At 44.2% G+C, this 19,082-nt stretch overlaps 1 protein-coding gene across 4 annotated transcripts in view; it reads right to left on the bottom strand.

Annotated features, from left to right (window-relative positions):
• PCDH15 (protocadherin related 15) overlaps window positions 1-19,082 on the bottom strand; it is a gene marked incomplete at both ends in the record, with an annotated part of 270,634 nt that overhangs the window by 60,169 nt on the left and 191,383 nt on the right. For all 4 annotated transcript variants that reach the window (XM_083865850.1, XM_083865852.1, XM_083865853.1 and 1 more), the window contains 4 exons: window positions 561-701; window positions 1,881-1,990; window positions 13,728-13,840; window positions 14,645-14,785. In XM_083865850.1, the coding sequence (XP_083721976.1) occupies window positions 561-701; window positions 1,881-1,990; window positions 13,728-13,840; window positions 14,645-14,785 (505 nt within the window). The remainder of the gene's footprint in view (window positions 1-560; window positions 702-1,880; window positions 1,991-13,727; window positions 13,841-14,644; window positions 14,786-19,082) is intronic.

The raw sequence follows: 19,082 nt of genomic DNA, 5'->3' as shown, positions 1-19,082 counted from the left end.
GACACATCACACCTCACATGCTCAATTCTTACTCAAGGGGAAAGAAATATCCAGGATAATCCAGGCTCAAAATCCCAGAATCTCCTGCTGGTTCTGTGAGTAGCACTGGAAAGAAACCCTGGTGAAGGTATTGGAACTGCCACCCCTGTACAGTGTCCCAGGCCATTCCCAAGATTTATGGCATGTTCTCAAATATTTGAACACCTTCAACTAACAGAGAATCCCAGAATCCCACAATTCCAGAATCTCAGACTTGTTTGGGTTGCACCGATCCAGTGCCATCCCAACCATGGGCAGGGACACCTTCCACTATCCCAGGCTGCTCCAAGGCCCAGTGTCCAACCTGGCCTTGGACACTTCCAGGGATCCAGGGGCAGCCACAGCTGCTCTGGGCAAGTCAGGCTGAGAGATCCAAAAATTCATCATGGGCTGTAATCCCACCATCACCACCACTCCCCTAAAATGCAGCAATGCCACCGGAGAGCAGTTTCAGCATTCCCAGCAAACACCAGCAATACCTGTGTAAAAAAGATGGAAAAGGAAGAGTGTTTGATGCTTACTTTTGGAGGGGACCCTGAGGTTAGATCTCACCACCTGCAGGGAGTCTGCCTGCACTCGGAGCTCGTAACTTTGGACACTCTCATAGTCCAGAGGCTTTTTCACAGAGATCACTCCTGTTCTGTTGTTAATGGCAAACACATCTGGAAGCCAGCAAAAATACAGGAATTTTATGAGATGCATAAACAGAGAGTTTTCAATGCCCAAGATTTTTATTTTGGGGATGACACAATTCTCTGACACTGCCAAGCAAGCCATTCCCTCCCTGCCTCCTTCCCTCCCTCCAGCTTGGAAAACCATCTTTGAAGGTATCTAAGGAACAGAGAGGCTGGATCTGCCCTGCTACTGGGATAACCAACTCAGCATCACAGAATCATGGAATATCCTGAGCTGGAAGGGACCCAAAGGATCAGAGAGTGCAACTCCCTGCACAGGACTTGAGTACAAATGGAAAGATGGGACAAGACAAAGAGCCCTCACAAAAAGGAGGATGGGATGAGGAATTCTTTACATCCCTTCCAGTAATTCTGTGTTATTTTGTCAAGATGTGCAGGTGCATCACAGAGAGTTATCTCAGCATGTTATCTCAGGATATCAGGCTCTAATCCAATATTTGTTACAGCATGCCTGAGTCTGTAATCCCTTAAACCAGATTTATAAGCAAGTACAACTCCATCAAAGCAATTTATGTTTTCGGTTCGATGTGCTGTGGACTCACACACCACGTGGCATCCATGGGAATTTTCACATCTGTGAGAATTATTTTCTTTTAACTTTGCTAATTAATCTGATCTTTAGCTTATCTCCAAAGGCCTGATAATGGTAGTTACAGAATCATAGAATGGTTTGGGTAGGAAAGGACCTTAAAGCCCATCCAGTGCCACCTCACCCCATGGACAGAGACACCTTCCACTATCCCAGGATCTCCAAGTCCTGTCCAACTTGGCCTTGGACACTGCCAGGGATCCAGGGGCAGCCACAGCTGCTCTGGGCACCCTGTGCCAGGGCCTGCCCACTCTCCCAGGGAACAATTCCTGCCCAATATCCCATCTAAAGTTCTCTGTTCCAGCTTGAAGCAATTCTCTCTTATCCTGTTCTTTATAAAAGTCCCTCTCCAGGTTTCTTGTAGGTCCCTTCCAGCTCTGGAATTCCCTCCTACTTGTCCAGACGAGGTGGGATTTCACCTCGACGAGCTGAGAGTTCTTTTTCCGATGTTTCTTGCAGTGCGCCCACCAGGTTCCCCATAACCACAAGACTGAATTATTATTATTATTATCATTATTATTATTATTATTATTAATTATCATTATTATTGCACTTACCCTCTTCATTCCCTGACACAATGGAGTACACCACTGTCTGGTTCAGGGCAGCTGCAGTGACGACGACGACCACGGTTCCCTTCGGGGCACTTTCACTCACTGGGGGAGGCCTGCAGAGTGGAACAGAGGGATTTGTGTTACATTCCTGAGCAGCAGAGTATTGAAACTCATCCCTCAGGTTAGTATCTTCTCCATCTATTCATCTGCCAAAGGATCTGTTGTTAGGGAAAGTCATATTTAAAAGGAAAATGTTTAACCTTTGATAATGCAAAACCCACTGAAAAATTTGATAGACAAGAGGTGGCAATGAAAAGATCGAATGATTCTTGGATCTGAGAAGTGGGAAAAGAGGGAATAATGAAGAGAAACAAGAAATCACCACAGCCTGATAAATTGAAAGTAAAAGACAAAATAAATCTTTTCCAAATATATATTTTTATAGATCTGTAGATCTCTTTTACAACAGATCTTGAATATATTCAAGTCTACTAAGAAAACTCAGTATATCTGTCAGAAAACCACACAGGAAAATTCATTCATGGGTAACAGGAATCACTTCGGGGCCACCTCCATGGGAATTTCCACTCTTCGCAAAGAGCCAAAATTTTTCCTGCCAACACATTTCGGTACTAAAACCCAAAATGCTTTTCAGGAAATGAACAGCAACCCAAGGCTACCCAACCACTGGGAAGGTGAGCAAGCCCCGGCACAGGGTGCCCAGAGCAGCTGTGGCTGCCCCTGGATCCCTGGAAGTCCAAGGCCAGGCTGGACTTTGGGGCTTGGAGCAGCCTGGGACAGTGGATGTTGTCCCTCCCTGTGGGCTGGGGTGGCACTGGATGGGCTTTGAGGCCCTTTGAACCCAAACCATTCCATGACTCTGTGTTGATGACTTTAAGCCAGCAATTCAACAATTTTGACACGGAGAAGTGAGAGGCTTGAGCTCATCTCAAATCCTCCTCCTCAGATTTACCTCATGGCAAACAATGGTTGAGTTCATGCTTCAAACTCTTCAAAATAAATTTAAAAGGAATTTTTGACACTCATCCATGAATGTAGATGGGAGCTTTTTTTAATGTATTATGCAGATATTTTCAATTTTTTAAAATTACACTCATTCGATAGGTAACAGAATAAACACCAGATGAGGATCTGCTCAGAGAGGCTGCTGAGTCTGAGGATCAGTTGTGCACTGATCTTCAAAGTTCTGGATGAAATCTACAGCTGCTTCTTTCCAGGGAGTACCACGGAGGTATTTGGAAGACAAAATGGCATCTGGGGACAGTGGTGGCCCTGGCAGTGCTGGGGGAACAGCCTGATTAGATGATCCCAGGGGTCTTTTCAGGCCTAAATAATTCTGTGATTCCATGAATATTTTATCACGTCCCCCTTTCATCTTCCAGGTGGTTTTCAAATCCTCCACACCACATTTTCCCATTTAAGGGCAGGGAATGGGCATGGCCCTGAGGCTGCCAGGAGCTCTCAGGGACAGGGTGGGATTGTTGGGGTGTCTGTGCAGGGCCAGGAGCTGTGATCAATGATCCCTGTGTGTCCCCTACAACTCAGGATATTCCATGTTTACACAAAAGTTGGAACCCCAGGACACAATCCCAACTATTGAACCCAAACCTTTCCCATCAAGAAGTGGCCAATCTTCCCTTGAACTTCGCCTTACCAACATTTCCTTTGAAATCAATATTGCTTTGAACTTTCTAGAAACATTTAGAGATAATGAACATATGGAATTAAGTTTTGGATCATGCAATAGAAAAGTGATCTCTTTTTTTTTCACTGATGGAAAAATCCCCTTTTTACTCAAACACACATGCATGGAGCAGATCCCTGTGCTCCCACAGTTCTGTGTCAGTGGTTGGAATAAAATTCCTTGTTGCTCCTTAATTTATTAAACTCTAAACTCATTGCTATGAAAAGCTTTTTAATGTGCATTTTACCAATGCAAATTCTCATCTTGGGGATTTAAAATCTACCAAAAAGGTGGGGAAAGATAGGTGAAAAACGCTGCTAAAGCTGGAGTTCTTTTGATGAGGTCAGAGAGGAAAATGCCCTTTTTATGCTGCATTATAGATTGTTATAGGTTGTTTTCTTTGTCTTCTAAAGGGGTGGGAGTGAAACAAAATTCCTATATTTCACTCCCAGCACAATTCCAGGATATTTCTGCAGTGGGAATGACCTTATAGATCTCTCTGCCAATGCTGAATCCAATGGATTGACAAATCAATGATAATTAGTGACAGGTTTTGTGTTTCCTCTGGAGGGAGGGAACAGAACAGGCTCCGCCATGGTAATTGCACTGATTTCATCCCCTTACTTTAATTCCAGGGATTAGGAACAACAGGAGCAATGCATCTGCTGGAGTAAAACAGCTCATCCCTTCAGAGCATTCCTCTGGATTGTGGAGAAGCAAAGGAGCAAAAGATGAGCATCCAACTTCCTATATCCTGCTCTTTATCTTGTGCTTCCAGCTCTAACAACCTTTCTAAGGGAATAAATTCCTTATTTTTCCAATCTTTGAATGGCTAGGACGGAAAATGGTGCTTTTTTCCCAACATATTATTTGAAGGTGTTTTAGGGCACAGGCAAAGGTGTTTTTATGGATGATAAAAGCTGGAATTTTTGTGGGAAGAGGAAAGAAGGAAAATCCAGCCCAAGCCACCCAGAATAGGATTAGAAAACACTTGTGGGAGTGGAAGGGAATTTCTGTGAGTTCAACACCACGGGGAGGCAGGGAGGGTGAAGGGATTGGTTTGTCACTGTCACCTGGCTGGGGTTGGTGGGTCTCTGTCTCCCAGCCCAATGTTGACTCCACAGAACCAGAATTTGCATCTCACATCAGTGACAGCTTGGATTTGGGAAAATGTGTGTGATTTTCCCTTTGGAATCACTGCTTTAGAGTGATTTTCTGCGGGTATTTTATTTGGTTTGTAATAAAAAAGTAGCAAAGGTGGTTATAAAGTTAAATTATTTATACAGCAGGTACTGAAACAGGATTTGCCATGGAAAAAATTAGGGAGTGAGTTACCAGGTGATTACAGGAGAATTTTTACCCTGCTTTTCCTTGTGCTAGTAGTGCTGATCGCATTTTATTAAAATTCTTCACTTCTTTATATCAAATGAAAAGGAAAGTAGAATTTTAGGAATTATTTTTCAATGAAATGTCCTGGTGAGATGTTTCCTGGGAAAGAGGAAAGCTCAGGGAACCAGATCCCAGCAGGGAATCTGTGCTTGGAAAGGCTGATGGTCACAGCTCCCAACACCATGTTAATGAAATGTAGGAATAAATCACTCTGGGGGTGCGGATATGGAACTGAAATTATCCATAATTTTAGTATTAAAGCCCATTGGCATCCAGCAAAGTGTTATCCTTGGAATTTATCCCATCAGTCTGACCAATTCAAATGTGTTACTGTGTAGCCCTGGTTTCATGCCTGAGATGTTTTGGTTTTCTGAAATTCTTTTCCCAGAGAATTTTCTGTAAACAAGAGACACATTTTTGTAAACTGTACTTTGTTTTTCATTCCTTTTCCTAGGAGGGACTTCTTGATGTCCCTCTGGTCTGACCAATGTAAGGGAAGAAGTTTGTCTTCTTGTCACCAATCAAACTGGTCTGTGTCAAATAGTGTCTAAGGGAGACACATCCCAAAAATGAAGGAGTCATTTTCAGCCTTCTGAAGTTTGGAGTCTGTGTCATTGTGGTGTAAAACAGTGTCATGACTGTGCCCTACGTTGTACATGGTGGGAATTTCCCCCCTTTTTTTAACCTACTGCAGAATCCTAACAGGAATATTCCTGCCTTCATGGCCTAAGGTTTAATTTGGGAGGATTGGAGGGATAACGTGAACAACAGTGAGATCAGGAGAGCAAAACCTGACATTTAAAATACAATAGGTTAAGACAGGATCACTGGAGCAACGTCCATACTCCCTTGTCAATTGTTTTGGAGATAAATACCATGGGAAGGTCAGAGTGCCTCCAACCAATTTGGGGATTGAGATGGAAAGGCAGGATATCAAGTCCAAGAAGGAATATGTGACACTCTGAAGATAAACTGCTTGATAAATACATCTAATTAAGACAAAAATATTCTTTTCCAGAAAAAAAAAAAATCATTGCTTGGAACAAGCTGTTAAGGTAGTTACTAGGAAAGCAGAAACTTGATAACTTGATGGATTATTGCTCTAAAACATGTATAAAAATTGATAAAATGGTTTATTTCTCTAAACTGTGTCCAGGTCTATCTTTTTTTTGAGCAAGCCCAGGAAGCCACGGTAGTTTTCATGTGCTGGTGAAAGGATTAAAAGAGCTGCCATGAGGATGATGGAATTCCAGACTGGCTTGAGTTGGAAGGGACCCTTAAAGCCCAACCCTGCCATGGGCAGGGACACCTTCCACTATCCCAGGCTGCTCCAAGCCCCAAAGTCCAACCTGGCCTTGGGCACTGCCAGGGATCCAAGGGTAGTCACAGCTTCTTTGGCCCTCTCAATAAAATACTATAATAATAATACTCTCAATGTTAATCAAGTTAACGTGAACAATGTAATTAAACAGCACCAAAACTTAATTTCTAAAAGGTTTTTATGGATCTCTGTAAATTAAAATATAAATATAAAAATATTTTTTATAATAATATTCTATATAAATAGAAGTAAAATATAAAATCCACAAAGTAGAGGCAACTGAAGTGGCTCATATGGAATCCATTCACATTCCACTATTAAGCTTCAGCTCTAAACCAATTTTCCAAATTATTATTGGGTTTGCTGGCTTGAAATTTAATTTTTTATTAAATCTCATGTTTGTACTTTTGGAGCTAGACAAGTTTCATGGTGAATTTGAAGCATACTGTCTATCAGGCAAATTGAAAATGGGCTGGGATTGATGTGTTTAGCACAGGGAAAATGAAGAAGTAGCAAAGTAGAGAAGAGAAGTTAAAATTTCACTTGGACACTTCCAGTGGTTGCGCCCTGCAATGTATTTGAGACATGCTGTCCCTTTCCTACTCTGATCAAGAGACAGATAATTAAGATAGAGCAAATGCAGAGATTTTTTTTTAATTTGTATATATTTTCAGTATTTTTGTGCACAAATAATGTCTTTATTTAAACCCTGTCCTTCTTTGTGGTTGCTTTGTTTATTTTTTGAGGGACAAACCCATTCTGTGGTTTCATACTCAAAGAAATCAATGAGGTCTCTCTTGGTCTCCATCCCATCCTGGATGCTCACAAGATACCATTTATTATTCCTGTGGAAAAGTTAAAGTGAATCAAAGGGCCTAAATACCACATTGCTGTGATGGTCATGGAAAAAAACCACCATGGAAAGGGATGAAACAGTGGTCTGGGAATAGGTTACGGTGGTCACGGTCAAGGGGTGGTTGTGTGGAGAAGGGAAGATTAAAACTCTGGATAAGGCTGAGGTGGGATGGGGACTAAAGTGGGTATTAATTGTGGTTTATCTCTAAGATTTGTGGGATGCAAGTGGATTATTATTTATTGCAAGGGACCTTCTTACATCCAGGGAAGAGATGGGTGTGGATCCTGCACATGTGAGTCTTGGGAAGGAATCAGAAATCACAGATTTGAGAAGGTGGTGAGTTCAGATGTTCAGAGGAACCATTTCACTGAAGATGTTTCAAATATTTCAAAACAATCCCAGGGAAGGGAAGGGAGCCGGGAAATGGGCTGAGCCTGGAGAAAAGGAGGCTCAGGGGGGACCTTGTGGCTCTGCACAAGTCTCTGACAGGAGGGGACAGCCAGGGGGGGTCGGGCTCTGCTGCCAGGGAACAGGGACAGGACAAGGGGAAAGGGCCTCAAGCTGTGCCAGGGGAGGCTCAGCTTGGACAGCAGCAGGAATTTGCCCATGGAAAGGGTGCTGAGGCCTTGGCAGGGGCTGCCCAGGGAGGTTTGGAGTGCCCATGGCTGGAGGTGTTGATGAAACATGTGGATGTGACACTTGGGGACATGGTTAGTGGTGAACAGGGTCATGCTGGTTGATGGTTGGACTTGATGATCTTTGATGTCTTTTCTGATGTGAGATGCAAATTCCAAATGTATGTTGGAAGTTCTAGCTTAAGTGTGAGGAAAACATTGACTGCTTTTACCTCCACATCTCAAAAATGCTGCAACTGGAAGGTTGCTGTCGTCCTCCCTGAATAAAATGTAAATTCCATCCCAGTCAAGGTGGGAAAAGCCGAGGTAGGACCTGGTTATGCTGGGAAAAGGATGATCCAAATGGGTGCTCTAATCTACCAGCATTAAACAAAACATTTTTGAGGGACAAAACACATTTGAGGGACAAAAATAGCCCCCTGTGGACTCTGACAAGAAAGGGAAAATGATTCCCGAGGGGAAAAATGGTCCCTAACAGGGGAAAATCCCGGGGAGCTCTGCTAGGAAGTGAAAATGGAGACTTCAGTAATCAGTGGTTTAAGGAAATGCAGCTCAGGAGAAGCCTGATGGAAAAGCATCTAAGGTGGAACTGATATCCTGACAATGCCCAAGGCCAGGCTGGAAAAGGGCTTGGAGCAGCCTGGGATAGTGGAAGGTATCCCTGTCCATGGCACGGGTGAGACTGGATGGGGTTTAAAATCTCCTCCAGCCAAAACCATTCTGGAATTCTCTGATTCATCAAGGCCTCAGCCATTCACAGATACTGAGAACCACGGAACATCCCAAGTTGGAAAGGGCCACTCTTTCCAATTCCTGAGCTCCAACCCAGAGCACTGTGGAGGCTTTTTCCACCTTTCTGAATGAAGCACCAAATTGCAGAGATTCCAATCGTGGAATGCCAGCCCCTACCCTCACTGTCACTGTGCAGGGCTCCCCATTCCCTATTTTCCCAAAAAGGAAAACTGTCTGAGTGAACAGCAGGAAACCAGGGAACTGGGGAAAATCTCTTGGAATAATTGACTCCTGATACAGGTCCGTGATTTTGTTTTGTGAAATCCTTTTGCTTGGATAGTGTTTGACTCCAACACTGAAGGATTTAATTGGGTGGAAAACATTACAACGTCTCTTCCACCGAGGGAGAGCGAGCTCCACGTGTCCCCAGGTCTCCGTTTTTAGGCAGAACACATTTCCACACCAGTGCTGGTGCTGGGAGAGAAATAAAACTAAATGAAATTCCACACTACATTTACATCAAGTTATAGCCTGGAATTCACAGCTTCCCATCTTTCCCCATAAAGCTTCAGATTGCTGGGCAACTGGACACATCTTTTCCGACAGGTTGGGGAGCTGTAATGCAAAACTAACAGAAGCTGTAAGTTTGCAAAATTCCCCATTTTTCCTGTTCTGGAATGACTGAACACCTGCCTAATGTGCCCACAGGCACTAATTAGGAAGCAATGATGCTACTCCTGGTTCCCACTCCATTCCCTGCTCCAGCAGCACTCTGCTACGAGCAATGACCTTCCCCTTGCAGAGGATGTGGAATTTATTAATTAACACAACAGCAAAAAGACCCCAAACCCCTTTCAACTTTTACTGTTTTAAATTGAGGACGTGCTCACAAAGAGGACAGGCTTGCTAAAAATACCTCTTTATATTCATCTGAGGTTCCAGCTACATCTGGTCTCCACTGTTTCATAGCGCTACTAATTAATATCTGTTAATTAAGAAATGAAAGTGCTGCCATAAGTTGTTGTGAAGTAAGGGAAACTTCTGGATTAAATCCTTGATCCAGAGGTGATCTGGGTGAAGTCAGGACAAAGAAAAGAAGAGCTTGGGAAAGGGGCTCTGTATGGCAGGTTTGATTTTCTCAAAAAATTGATTTATTTGGTTTATTGGGTTTTAACCTTTGTTTTTCTGGTTGTCCAGAGGAACTGTGGTTGGAAGTATCCAAGGGATGCTGGACAGGTGTTCCTGTAGAAGAAGGTAGTAGAAGGTGTTCCTGCCCATGGCAGGGGTGGAATGAGATGAACTTTAAGGTTCCCTCCCAACCCAAAGCACTCTGGAATTCCATAGTTTTTATCCAGAGATCATTTTGCTGGCACAAAGCAGGATGAGATTAAAGCCAGCATTAAAAACTTTAATAAATGGCATGGATTGTCTTGCCCTATTTGAGGCAGGGATGTAGAAAGTCTCCCTGTCCCCACCACCCAACTCTCCAGGCTCTCCAGGCTGTCACACAGGCTGGAGACACTGGGAGTGTCCGTGTCTTCCATCAGTTCTGTAGGAAACCTGTGGAATCTGACTGACAGCCAACACCCTGAGGGAGATGTGGTGACAAAAGCAGCACCAGCCATGTCCTTCCCTGGCACCAAAGGTCAGCTGGGCTCTGAGGTGGCCCAGCCATCTCCAATTAAATGTCCACATGCTCCAGCACTTTGTCTCTTTGGGATTTTTGTCTCTTTTCTCCACGCTTTTCATGGAAAAATGTCTGTCTCGGAAAACATTTAATCAGACACTGCTGCCATCAGCTCTCTCCAAGTCATCCTTAACATCCATGGCAAGGACAGGCAAGGACCTACACTGATACTGCAGTTCAGCTCCTGGGCTCCACAGGGAAGATCCAGCTGGATCACTGGGACCACACAGGGCTGACCATAGGGTCGTTAGGGTTGGAAAAGCCCTCAAAGGCCATCATATTCAACTGGGAACCCACCAGAGTCCTGTACCCCACTAACCATGTCCCCAAGTGCCACATCCACACCTGTTTTGAGCTCTTCCAAGGATGGGGACTCCACCCTTGCTCTGGCCAGCTCCTGCCAAGGCCTGAGGACCCTTTCCATGGTGAAATTCCTGCTGCTGTCCAAGCTGAGCCTCCCCTGGCACAGCTTGAGGCCCTTTCCCCTTGTCCTGTCCCTGTTCCCTGGCAGCAGAGCCCAAATCCCCCTGGTTCCAACCTTTTTCCAGGCAGCTGAAGAGAGTGAGAAGATTGCCAGGCTGCTGCCCTGCTTCTAAGAGGGAGTGAATGATGGGGTGAGAAAATTCCCAAATCCCACCTGGCCTCTTCCTACCAGTCCCCTCCAGAGGAGCCAAGGATGCAGAAGATCCCCTCTGATGGACTTTAGAGGGGATCTCTCACAGTCTTTAGGAAGGAACTATATTTTATCCCCCATTTATCATAAATCAAGTGCTCCATTCTTTATTTTCTGGATCTCAGAGCCCTCAGCTGCCCTTTGCTGTTTGATATGGAGAGCACAGCAGTGTTAAGGAGTCTCCAGAATAATTTACAATCCAAACAAAGACGGTGGGAGGAGAAGAGACCAATTAATGTGCCCCAAATGATGCAATAATGCGGAGGGAGAGCCAGTGAATAAATACCAATTTGCCTTCATCTGCTTGACTGGTGTCTCCTCTGGAAGTCACTCTGAGACACGGATAATGATCCATCAAAGTCTCCCTTGGTGTGAAGAGGGCTCCAAGCAGTGCTGGTGTTCCTCTGGCAGAACTGCCAGGCTCTGCAGCTCAGCTCAGGGCAGAGTGGCACTTTCATCTCCCTTTCTGCTCAGGCCATCTGCTCTCCCTCCTTCTATTTTCTATTTATTTTTGATTTTGTAGCGCAGGCTGCAGCTGTATTCTGTAAAACTGTTCAACTGTGACCTTTCCCTAAATACACAGGAAGGAAGTTTGTAAACCAGCTCGAGAACAGCGCTGGAATCATCCAGATTATGATAATTAGACAAGCAAAGATCAATACTAATCCACTCTAAAGCCACTAATTCTCAATCCATCTGAAATTCAAGCACTCGCATCCAGCAGTTTTTCATTTTGCAAGGGGCAGCATTGCTCTGTGCTGCCTTTCACCCTAAAGGTATCCTGTGTCACTGGAAAATGAGGTCCTGTGACACCTGCCACTTCCAGCTTCCATCACTGTCAACAAACCAAACACAAACCACAGCCTGCAGAGTGTGTCAATCCCTGAAAACCTTAGGAATCAGCACCAGTCCTGCTCCCAAATATTTGAGTCTCAGAGCTGAATCAGAAACTTCTGAGGTTGTTTTAATTTCATTTTTGACAGTGAGGAAAATAAATAACTGCCTTTACTGACCCCAAAGATTTTTAGAGCATCTTAACACTGTGCAAAGAATTTCCCAGGAATGGAGCCGTGCTTTGGAAAGGGAAACTAGGCTGTCCAGATAATCTTAAAGAGTTTACAGGGACACAAAGATAACCTGGGTTATTCAGATGTCGTCATCAAAAGGAAATATGGGCTACGAGTCACTTTTTACTACAAGAGTTCTTCATTGTAGTGAAAAAACATTCCCAGCTCCTGGGATAAAACTGGAGCTCAAGGCAGAATCAGGAATTCCACAATCCCAGAGTGCTTTGGGTTGGAATGGACCTCAAAGCCCATCCAGTGCCACCCCTGCCATGGGCAGGGACACCTTCCACTGTCCCAGGCTGCTCCAAGCCCCAAAGTCCAACCTGGCCTTGGACACTGCCAGGGATCCAGGGGCAGCCCCAGCTGCTCTGGGCACCCTGTGCCAGGGCCTGCCCACCCTCCCAGGGAACAATTCCTGCCCAATATCCCATCCATCCCTCTGGCAGTCTGAACCCATTTCCCATGTCCTGTCACTCCAGTTCCTATTGCTTTCCTGCATCCCTTCAGGCCCTGGAAGGAGCTGTGAGATCTCCACACAACCTTCTGTTCTTCGGGCTGAACATTCCCACCTCCCCCAGCCTGGCTCCATAGGGAAGATGCATCAGTCTCCCCAGCACTTTCTAGGCCCTTTCTGGACTTGCTCCACAGCAACACTCCAGCAGACACCAGCCTGCCCTGATCTGGAATTCCAGTCACAAATTGACATGTTTTTATCTGCTACATTACCCAAAGTAATGCAGCAAACACTGCACACCTCTGGAGATACCAAAAGAACTGTAGGGAGCAGCAGGAACAATTTCTCTTTCTCTCGAAATCCTTCAGCAAAGGATTATTATTAAATGCAAAGTTTGTCATTTTGCACTTGGTCCTTCAGATTTCACATTTGTTCCAAGTTAAATACAAGATGAGAAGAGAGGCGTGTTTTTGCTATTTTTCACTTCTTTAAGTGAGAAATAAGCTAATACTCCAATCACGAGGACAAACAGAGTGTAGATAATGAATTTTTGTCTAAACTAGCCAAACACACTCATCCTTTAGGGCTCACTGAAGACAATTTATGTTCAATTTCTGCTTTCTGATTCCCTACTGTCCTTGGATTTGGAAATATCTGTACAAACCTCAGTACATTCTGCTCCTGATTATGTCAGTACATAATGCCACTACAGTGGCACAGAAAGAACACATTGCAACTTCTTGATATCTTGAAGCTGCCTGCCCTGATCTTATCACTTCCTATTATCGCAGATGCCAAATTCATGAACACATTCTCTGTTACAAAATTTAATAAACTAATCAGCCTGTGCCCCACTTTTTGGTTTGCTTTTGATCAATTTTGAGACACTGAGGACGATGATATTGAATTGTCAGAGGGTAAATTTATGAAATCGTGTCTCTGTGGTGATAACAACCATCACCTGCACTTCTAACATTAAGGAGGTCGAGTCTGAGCTCTCTTATGCCTCACACAAATGCTGTAGAAGGTCAAAACATACTCCAGGAAACTTAATCAAGAGCCCTGGTGATCCCAGTCCCAATTCCAGTGCAGGAAATTTGCTTACCCAAACGAATGATATTTCCAACAACTTCTGAGGGGAAAATTTCAAGGAAACCTTCCCTCACCATGACTGTCAGCCCAGATCTTCCCAGCTGGTGACAACCTGCTCAGACAGTAAAATTCCACCACAATGGAGTATTTTTGTAGCTCTATTTCAGGCTAGCCTCTAAACAGGACTTTATTTTGACTTTAAAACCACCAGTTTTAGGGTGAAAGAATGAACTCCTTGCCTGTATTCATCCTGTGTGAAGCGTGGGATGACTGACGGCTGCAGCACCGTAATTTCCACCGTGGTGGTGTTGAACTTCACTGGGTCCCCATCATCATAGGCAATGACCACCAGCTACAAACAACACAGAAAATCAGCCTCTGACTACACAAAAGAACATTTTTCATCCCGACTCCCAGCAATTCTGGTATTTGCAGGGTCTAAAAAACCAGATGTGATTTTCCTATGGCTGTAAGGAAGTTTCCAAGTAGGGAAATGACATCAAACCCAAGATATTGTGGGTATTATTTTTTTTTTCCTTACTGACCAACTTCTATTTTCATTTTTTACTACCTCCTCCCTTAATGGATGTTAAAGGGCAGATGTTCTACTGTTTTAAGTTAAAATCATACCTTAATCCACTCTAATTCACTCCAGACTCTTTAGGATCAGTGACAACAAAATGGAAATTTATGTTTTCATTAAAATCAATGTTTTTACATTAAAACACTTGTGAACAGCAACTCCTGAACTACCCAGATGTGCAGTAACTTCATTTACAAGACATTTTACTCATCCTACAAAGTTCTCCCCAAAAGCCCTGTTGAAAGTGAACTTGGGAAAAATGAGGTTTCCCCAAGCTGCCTCCCTGTTTTCCCCACCATCCCAACAGGTGCAACCACATCCATTCAAGACATTTCTGAAATTGCAACAGCACAAAACACATGCCGAGAGAAAAGGAAACACAGAAACAAACAGAATTGAAATTTTGCATGGAAATCCAGTGCAAAGTTGGATTTGATCTGGGAGGTCTTTTCCAACCTCAGCGATTGTGAGATCTTTCTATGGAATAGGAAAAAATCAAAGGAGAACCATGATGGTGAAAGGAATCCCAGCAAATCCAGGGAACATTTCCTGGCACTGCAGGTGGATTTGTACCTTGAACACTGTGCTGGGCTCTTCATTGAGGTTCACTCGGGTGACGACACGTCCGGAGTTCTCCTCCACGTCAAAAATGCTGGCGCTGTAGGGGAACTGTACAACGTCCACCTTGTAGTGCACCCGACTCGCTGGGGTGCCCTGCAGTGCAAAAAAAGAAGCAAATTGGGAATTTTTGGGTTTTTACACAACTCCAGAAGGCTTAAAATGCAACATTGTTAAGGCCATCACAAGGAAAACTTGCTGTTTGTCTTCCTCAGACCTGAGAAATCCCTCCAAATCAATCCCCCCAAAATACCTTCCATGACACCTGAGAAAGGAGGAAGGAAAATCGCCAGAGGTTTGGAAAGAAAAAGCTGAACCCCCACCAACACTTAACCCAGAAATGTTTTATAAAACCTGAAACTTTAAAACATTAGATGGGCATGGCTTAAGGCTGGTTAAAATACCTTTCAAAAATATTTTGGTTTAGTATAAAACTCATTTAAAGTTTAAGAAACTTATCAGTGATTAAAGAAAATGCTGTTTTGCAGATGGATTTTAAGCAACCCCATAGGGAACACTCCCCACGGTTCAGACCCTGCTTTGGTGACAGGGACAGAGCCCAGGCAGCCCCTGGGTGTGTCACAAAATGTCCAAAACACCAAAACAAAAGGGGGATCAGAAGCGGCATCACCAGAGGTTTGAAGAGAGGAATTTTTCTCATCAGTATCTAAGCATTTCCTAATTTAAGGCAGGTGGTTTTAACACCACCTGCCTTAAAAATAACAATTATTGGAAGGATGTAGTTTCTTAGAGTGTCCATTATTTTCCAGTTATCCCATTTAAGGAAACCTCAGGGGTCATTACATCCAACCATCAGTGCAATGGTCCCGAGGCCAGCACTGACCCATGTCCCCAAGTGCCACCAGTCACAACTTTACAGACCACCTCCAGCCGTGGGCACTCCAAACCTCCCTGGGCAGCCCCTGACAAGGCCTCAGCACCCTTTCCATGGTGAAATTCCTGCTGCTGTCCAAGCTGAGCCTCCCCTGGCACAGCTTGAGGCCCTTTCCCCTTGTCCTGTCCCTGTTCCCTGGCAGCAGAGCCCGACCCCCCCTGGCTGTCCCCTCCTGTCAGGGACTTGTGCAGAGCCACAAGGTCCCCCCTGAGCCTCCTTTTCTCCAGGCTGAGCCCCTTTCCCAGCTCCCTCAGCCTCTCCTGGGGCTCCAGCCCCTTCCCCAGCTCCCTTCCCTTCCCTGGACACGCTCCAGCCCCTCCAGGGCTCTCTGGCCATGAGAACAGACCCCAGGATTTGAGGTGCCAGCACAGATGGATGTGCACTGCCCTGGGCCTGCTGGTGTCCAATAAATGATGGAGACTGTCTTTAGCCCACTTCTTGTTGCTGACACATTTATGGAAACATTTTTTATTGTCTTTTATGGCTGTGGCCAGAGGGGCTCTATCTGGGCTTTGGCCCTTTTCTTTCCACACGCTCCAAGGAACTGCATCTCCTGGAGGATTTTGTCTCTGCAGGGGTTCATTTCCAGCAGACACCTGGTAGGTTGAAGTCCCTCATGAGAACCAGGGTTTGCAATGGGAAGACTTCTCCCAGCTACTTGAAGGATGTCTCATCTACCTCCTCATCCATGCTAGGGGGTCTAGGACAGATTCCCTCTGATCCTCTTTGCACACTAATGTCTGAATAATGATTTTCCAGCACTCCAAAATCTGGATACACAGAGATTCGGGACATTTTACCTAATTCAACCTAAATTATTTGCCAAATATATTTGGGAGTAGATTCAGAGAAACACTTCTGTCTTAGCAACAGGATTATTTAATTTTCTGAAAGCCTCTGAGTCTCAAGTTCAGATCAGGCTTTGACCTTTACATTGTGTTTAAACAGCCAAAATATCATTAATGGTGGATTGGTGGTTTTCACCTGTCTTCAATAATGCGTCTTGTTGGGATTGGGAATATATCCCATGTCCCATGCCAGCCACAAACTACATGGAAACAGAACATTTACTTTTGTAAACAGCAATGGAAATGGCTACAAAAGTGATTTGTGCTCACTAAGCGCTGTCAGTGTTTTGCTGATCCAACAGAAGTCATTTGAGTGTTGCCTCTTGGAGCCCTCCAAGGAATTCCAGCCCGGGCAGGGTTTATGAGGCCATCAGCAGCTTTAATCATCCCAACTGGCTCTGCCAGGCATGTTTGAGTGGTTAGCAAATTAAAAAATGATTTTGTTCATAGTTAAAAGCACTTCACACATGCTAAAGAGGGCAAACCCTAGAAAAAGTGACAAATTTCTGGGATCACGGCATAGCAGAGTTCATTATCAAGTTTCCCCCTGGCACTCCCTGCTTCAGTCATTTTTCTTCAATGTTATCATTAAGAGTAAATTACCTGCTGCAATCCAGCCTATTTGGGCTTGGAGTAATGGCCTTAAACTTGCTTGGAAGACTAAGAGTCCTCATCATCATTAAAGCTCCTCACACCAGGTAATTTGTGATTAAATAAACAAAAAATCTCATCAGGTTATTGTTGTTCCTGATGTGATTATCAAGTACGCTTTGCTTCTGTCACTTCAGAAAAATAACAAAATTGGGATTTACTTTTTATTCATGGTATTTTGGCACAGACGTAATTAGAAAAATCTCCAGAGAGATTTCCCAGGAAAATCTGTTTAGAAGTGAGTTTTAATTATCTGAAATATTAATCATCTTTCACCTCTGTTCTAAATTAATTTAGATGCATTATTATGTCTGCAGCAAAACTTGAATCTAGCTGATAATATTCCCAAATAAACCACAGAGCAAGGATTGTGCTTGGCAGGAATCACATTCATTCTCTCCAACCAAAGCTTCCCTGAGATTCAGGACTAACATAAAACTTAAAAAAGGTTCATCCAGCTCCAATTATTTCTTCCATGGCTGCGTGGTTCTGTGAGATTCCATTAGCTTGGGAGAAATGCCATTTATTTCTGACAGAGGTGACAGCTACAAACATGTCCCCAGTATTGGTGAGGTGGCCCTGGAAAAGGGGCCTTGCATAACACACATGTGTGGTGTCCAGATAACTCTCAGCAGGAAAACTGTAATGGAATAAAGCCAGGAAAAAAAATGGGGAAAAGGGAAGCACCACATTTTTTGGGGGTTTTCATGTGTGTTTCTGCAAGCAACACAAGAGGAAGCCAGGAATTGTTACTTCCACTTTCCAGGAGAGGAAGGCTGGAGCACCTCTGCTAGGCAGACAGGAGGAGACAATTGGGAATGTCCAGTCTGGAGAAGAAAAGGCTCCAGGGAGACCTTAGAGCTTCTTCCAGTGCCTAAAGGGGCTCCAGGAGAGCTGGAGAGGGACTTTTTACAAGGGATGGAGGGACAGGACACAGGGAATGGCTTCCCAGTGCCAGAGGGCAGGGCTGGATGGGATATTGGGCAGGAATTGTTCCCTGGGAGGGTGGGCAGGCCCTGGCACAGGGTGCCCAGAGCAGCTGTGGCTGCCCCTGGATCCCTGGCAGTGTCCAAGGCCAGGTTGGTCTTTGGGGCTTGGAGCAGCCTGGGGTAGTGGAAGGTGTCCCTGCCCATGGCAGGGGTGGTCTTTGAGGTCCTTTCCAACCCAAACCACTCTGGGATTCAAATTGGTAACAGACACAAACCCCTAGAATTTCTTGGCCCAAGAAAGAATGGGGAAGAATGGATTTCACTTTCACTGGAAGTTGGCAGATGAAGATCCCAGGTGGGCCTGGATTTCACCCCTAAGGACCAGTATGGAATGGCAGCATCATGAACAAAGAGTTATTTCCTAGGTCTCTTTCCAGATACAGATTTCAACTCAAATCTGAATCATTTGTATAATAAGGAGTTCAATAAGGAAAGTTTTATAAAACTAGTTCCATGAAAAAAAAATTAGGAAGTGTTGCTAAACCCCCAAAATTTACAGGTTTTTGTAACTTACTCAAAGCAGCCACAGAAGATGGGACAGCCCAGAGCAGGTGGATGAGTTTGGTGGGTCTTACATCAGCTCATGATCATGAATGATGCACTTGTGTAAATTCACCCTAATTTCATCCATCTAAACCCTAAAATTTGAAGGATTTTGCTCTTTAGTAGGTAACTCAACAAGAGGGCCTGAAATTCTGAATGTTTAATTCTCATAAGCTGAACACAAAAAAAATCCTATCAACTTTTAAAGCCTTGAGATAAAATTACTTGAAGAACTGGAATTTGCAGCATATATCCCATTTCGTAATCTCCAGCAGCCACTGAAATTCCACAAGAAGAGCTTTTAAAAGATCAAGATCTGGCCCACCTGAAAACAGCTTTACCTCTAATTAAGATGCAGTGAAATCTTTAATTAAATATCTCATAGCCTCTTAGTTTTAGTGAGTGCATGAAGACAATAAGGACAATTACTCCCAATTTGACAAAAGGGCTCCACTGAAGGAAAGCCT

The sequence above is a fragment of the Zosterops lateralis genome, assembly GCF_965231275.1.
Source record: "Zosterops lateralis genome assembly, chromosome: 8".
Taxonomy (NCBI): Eukaryota; Metazoa; Chordata; class Aves; order Passeriformes; family Zosteropidae; genus Zosterops; species Zosterops lateralis.
The sequence above is the reverse complement of the archived record's forward strand: the minus strand, read 5'-3'. Positions and strand labels throughout refer to the sequence as shown.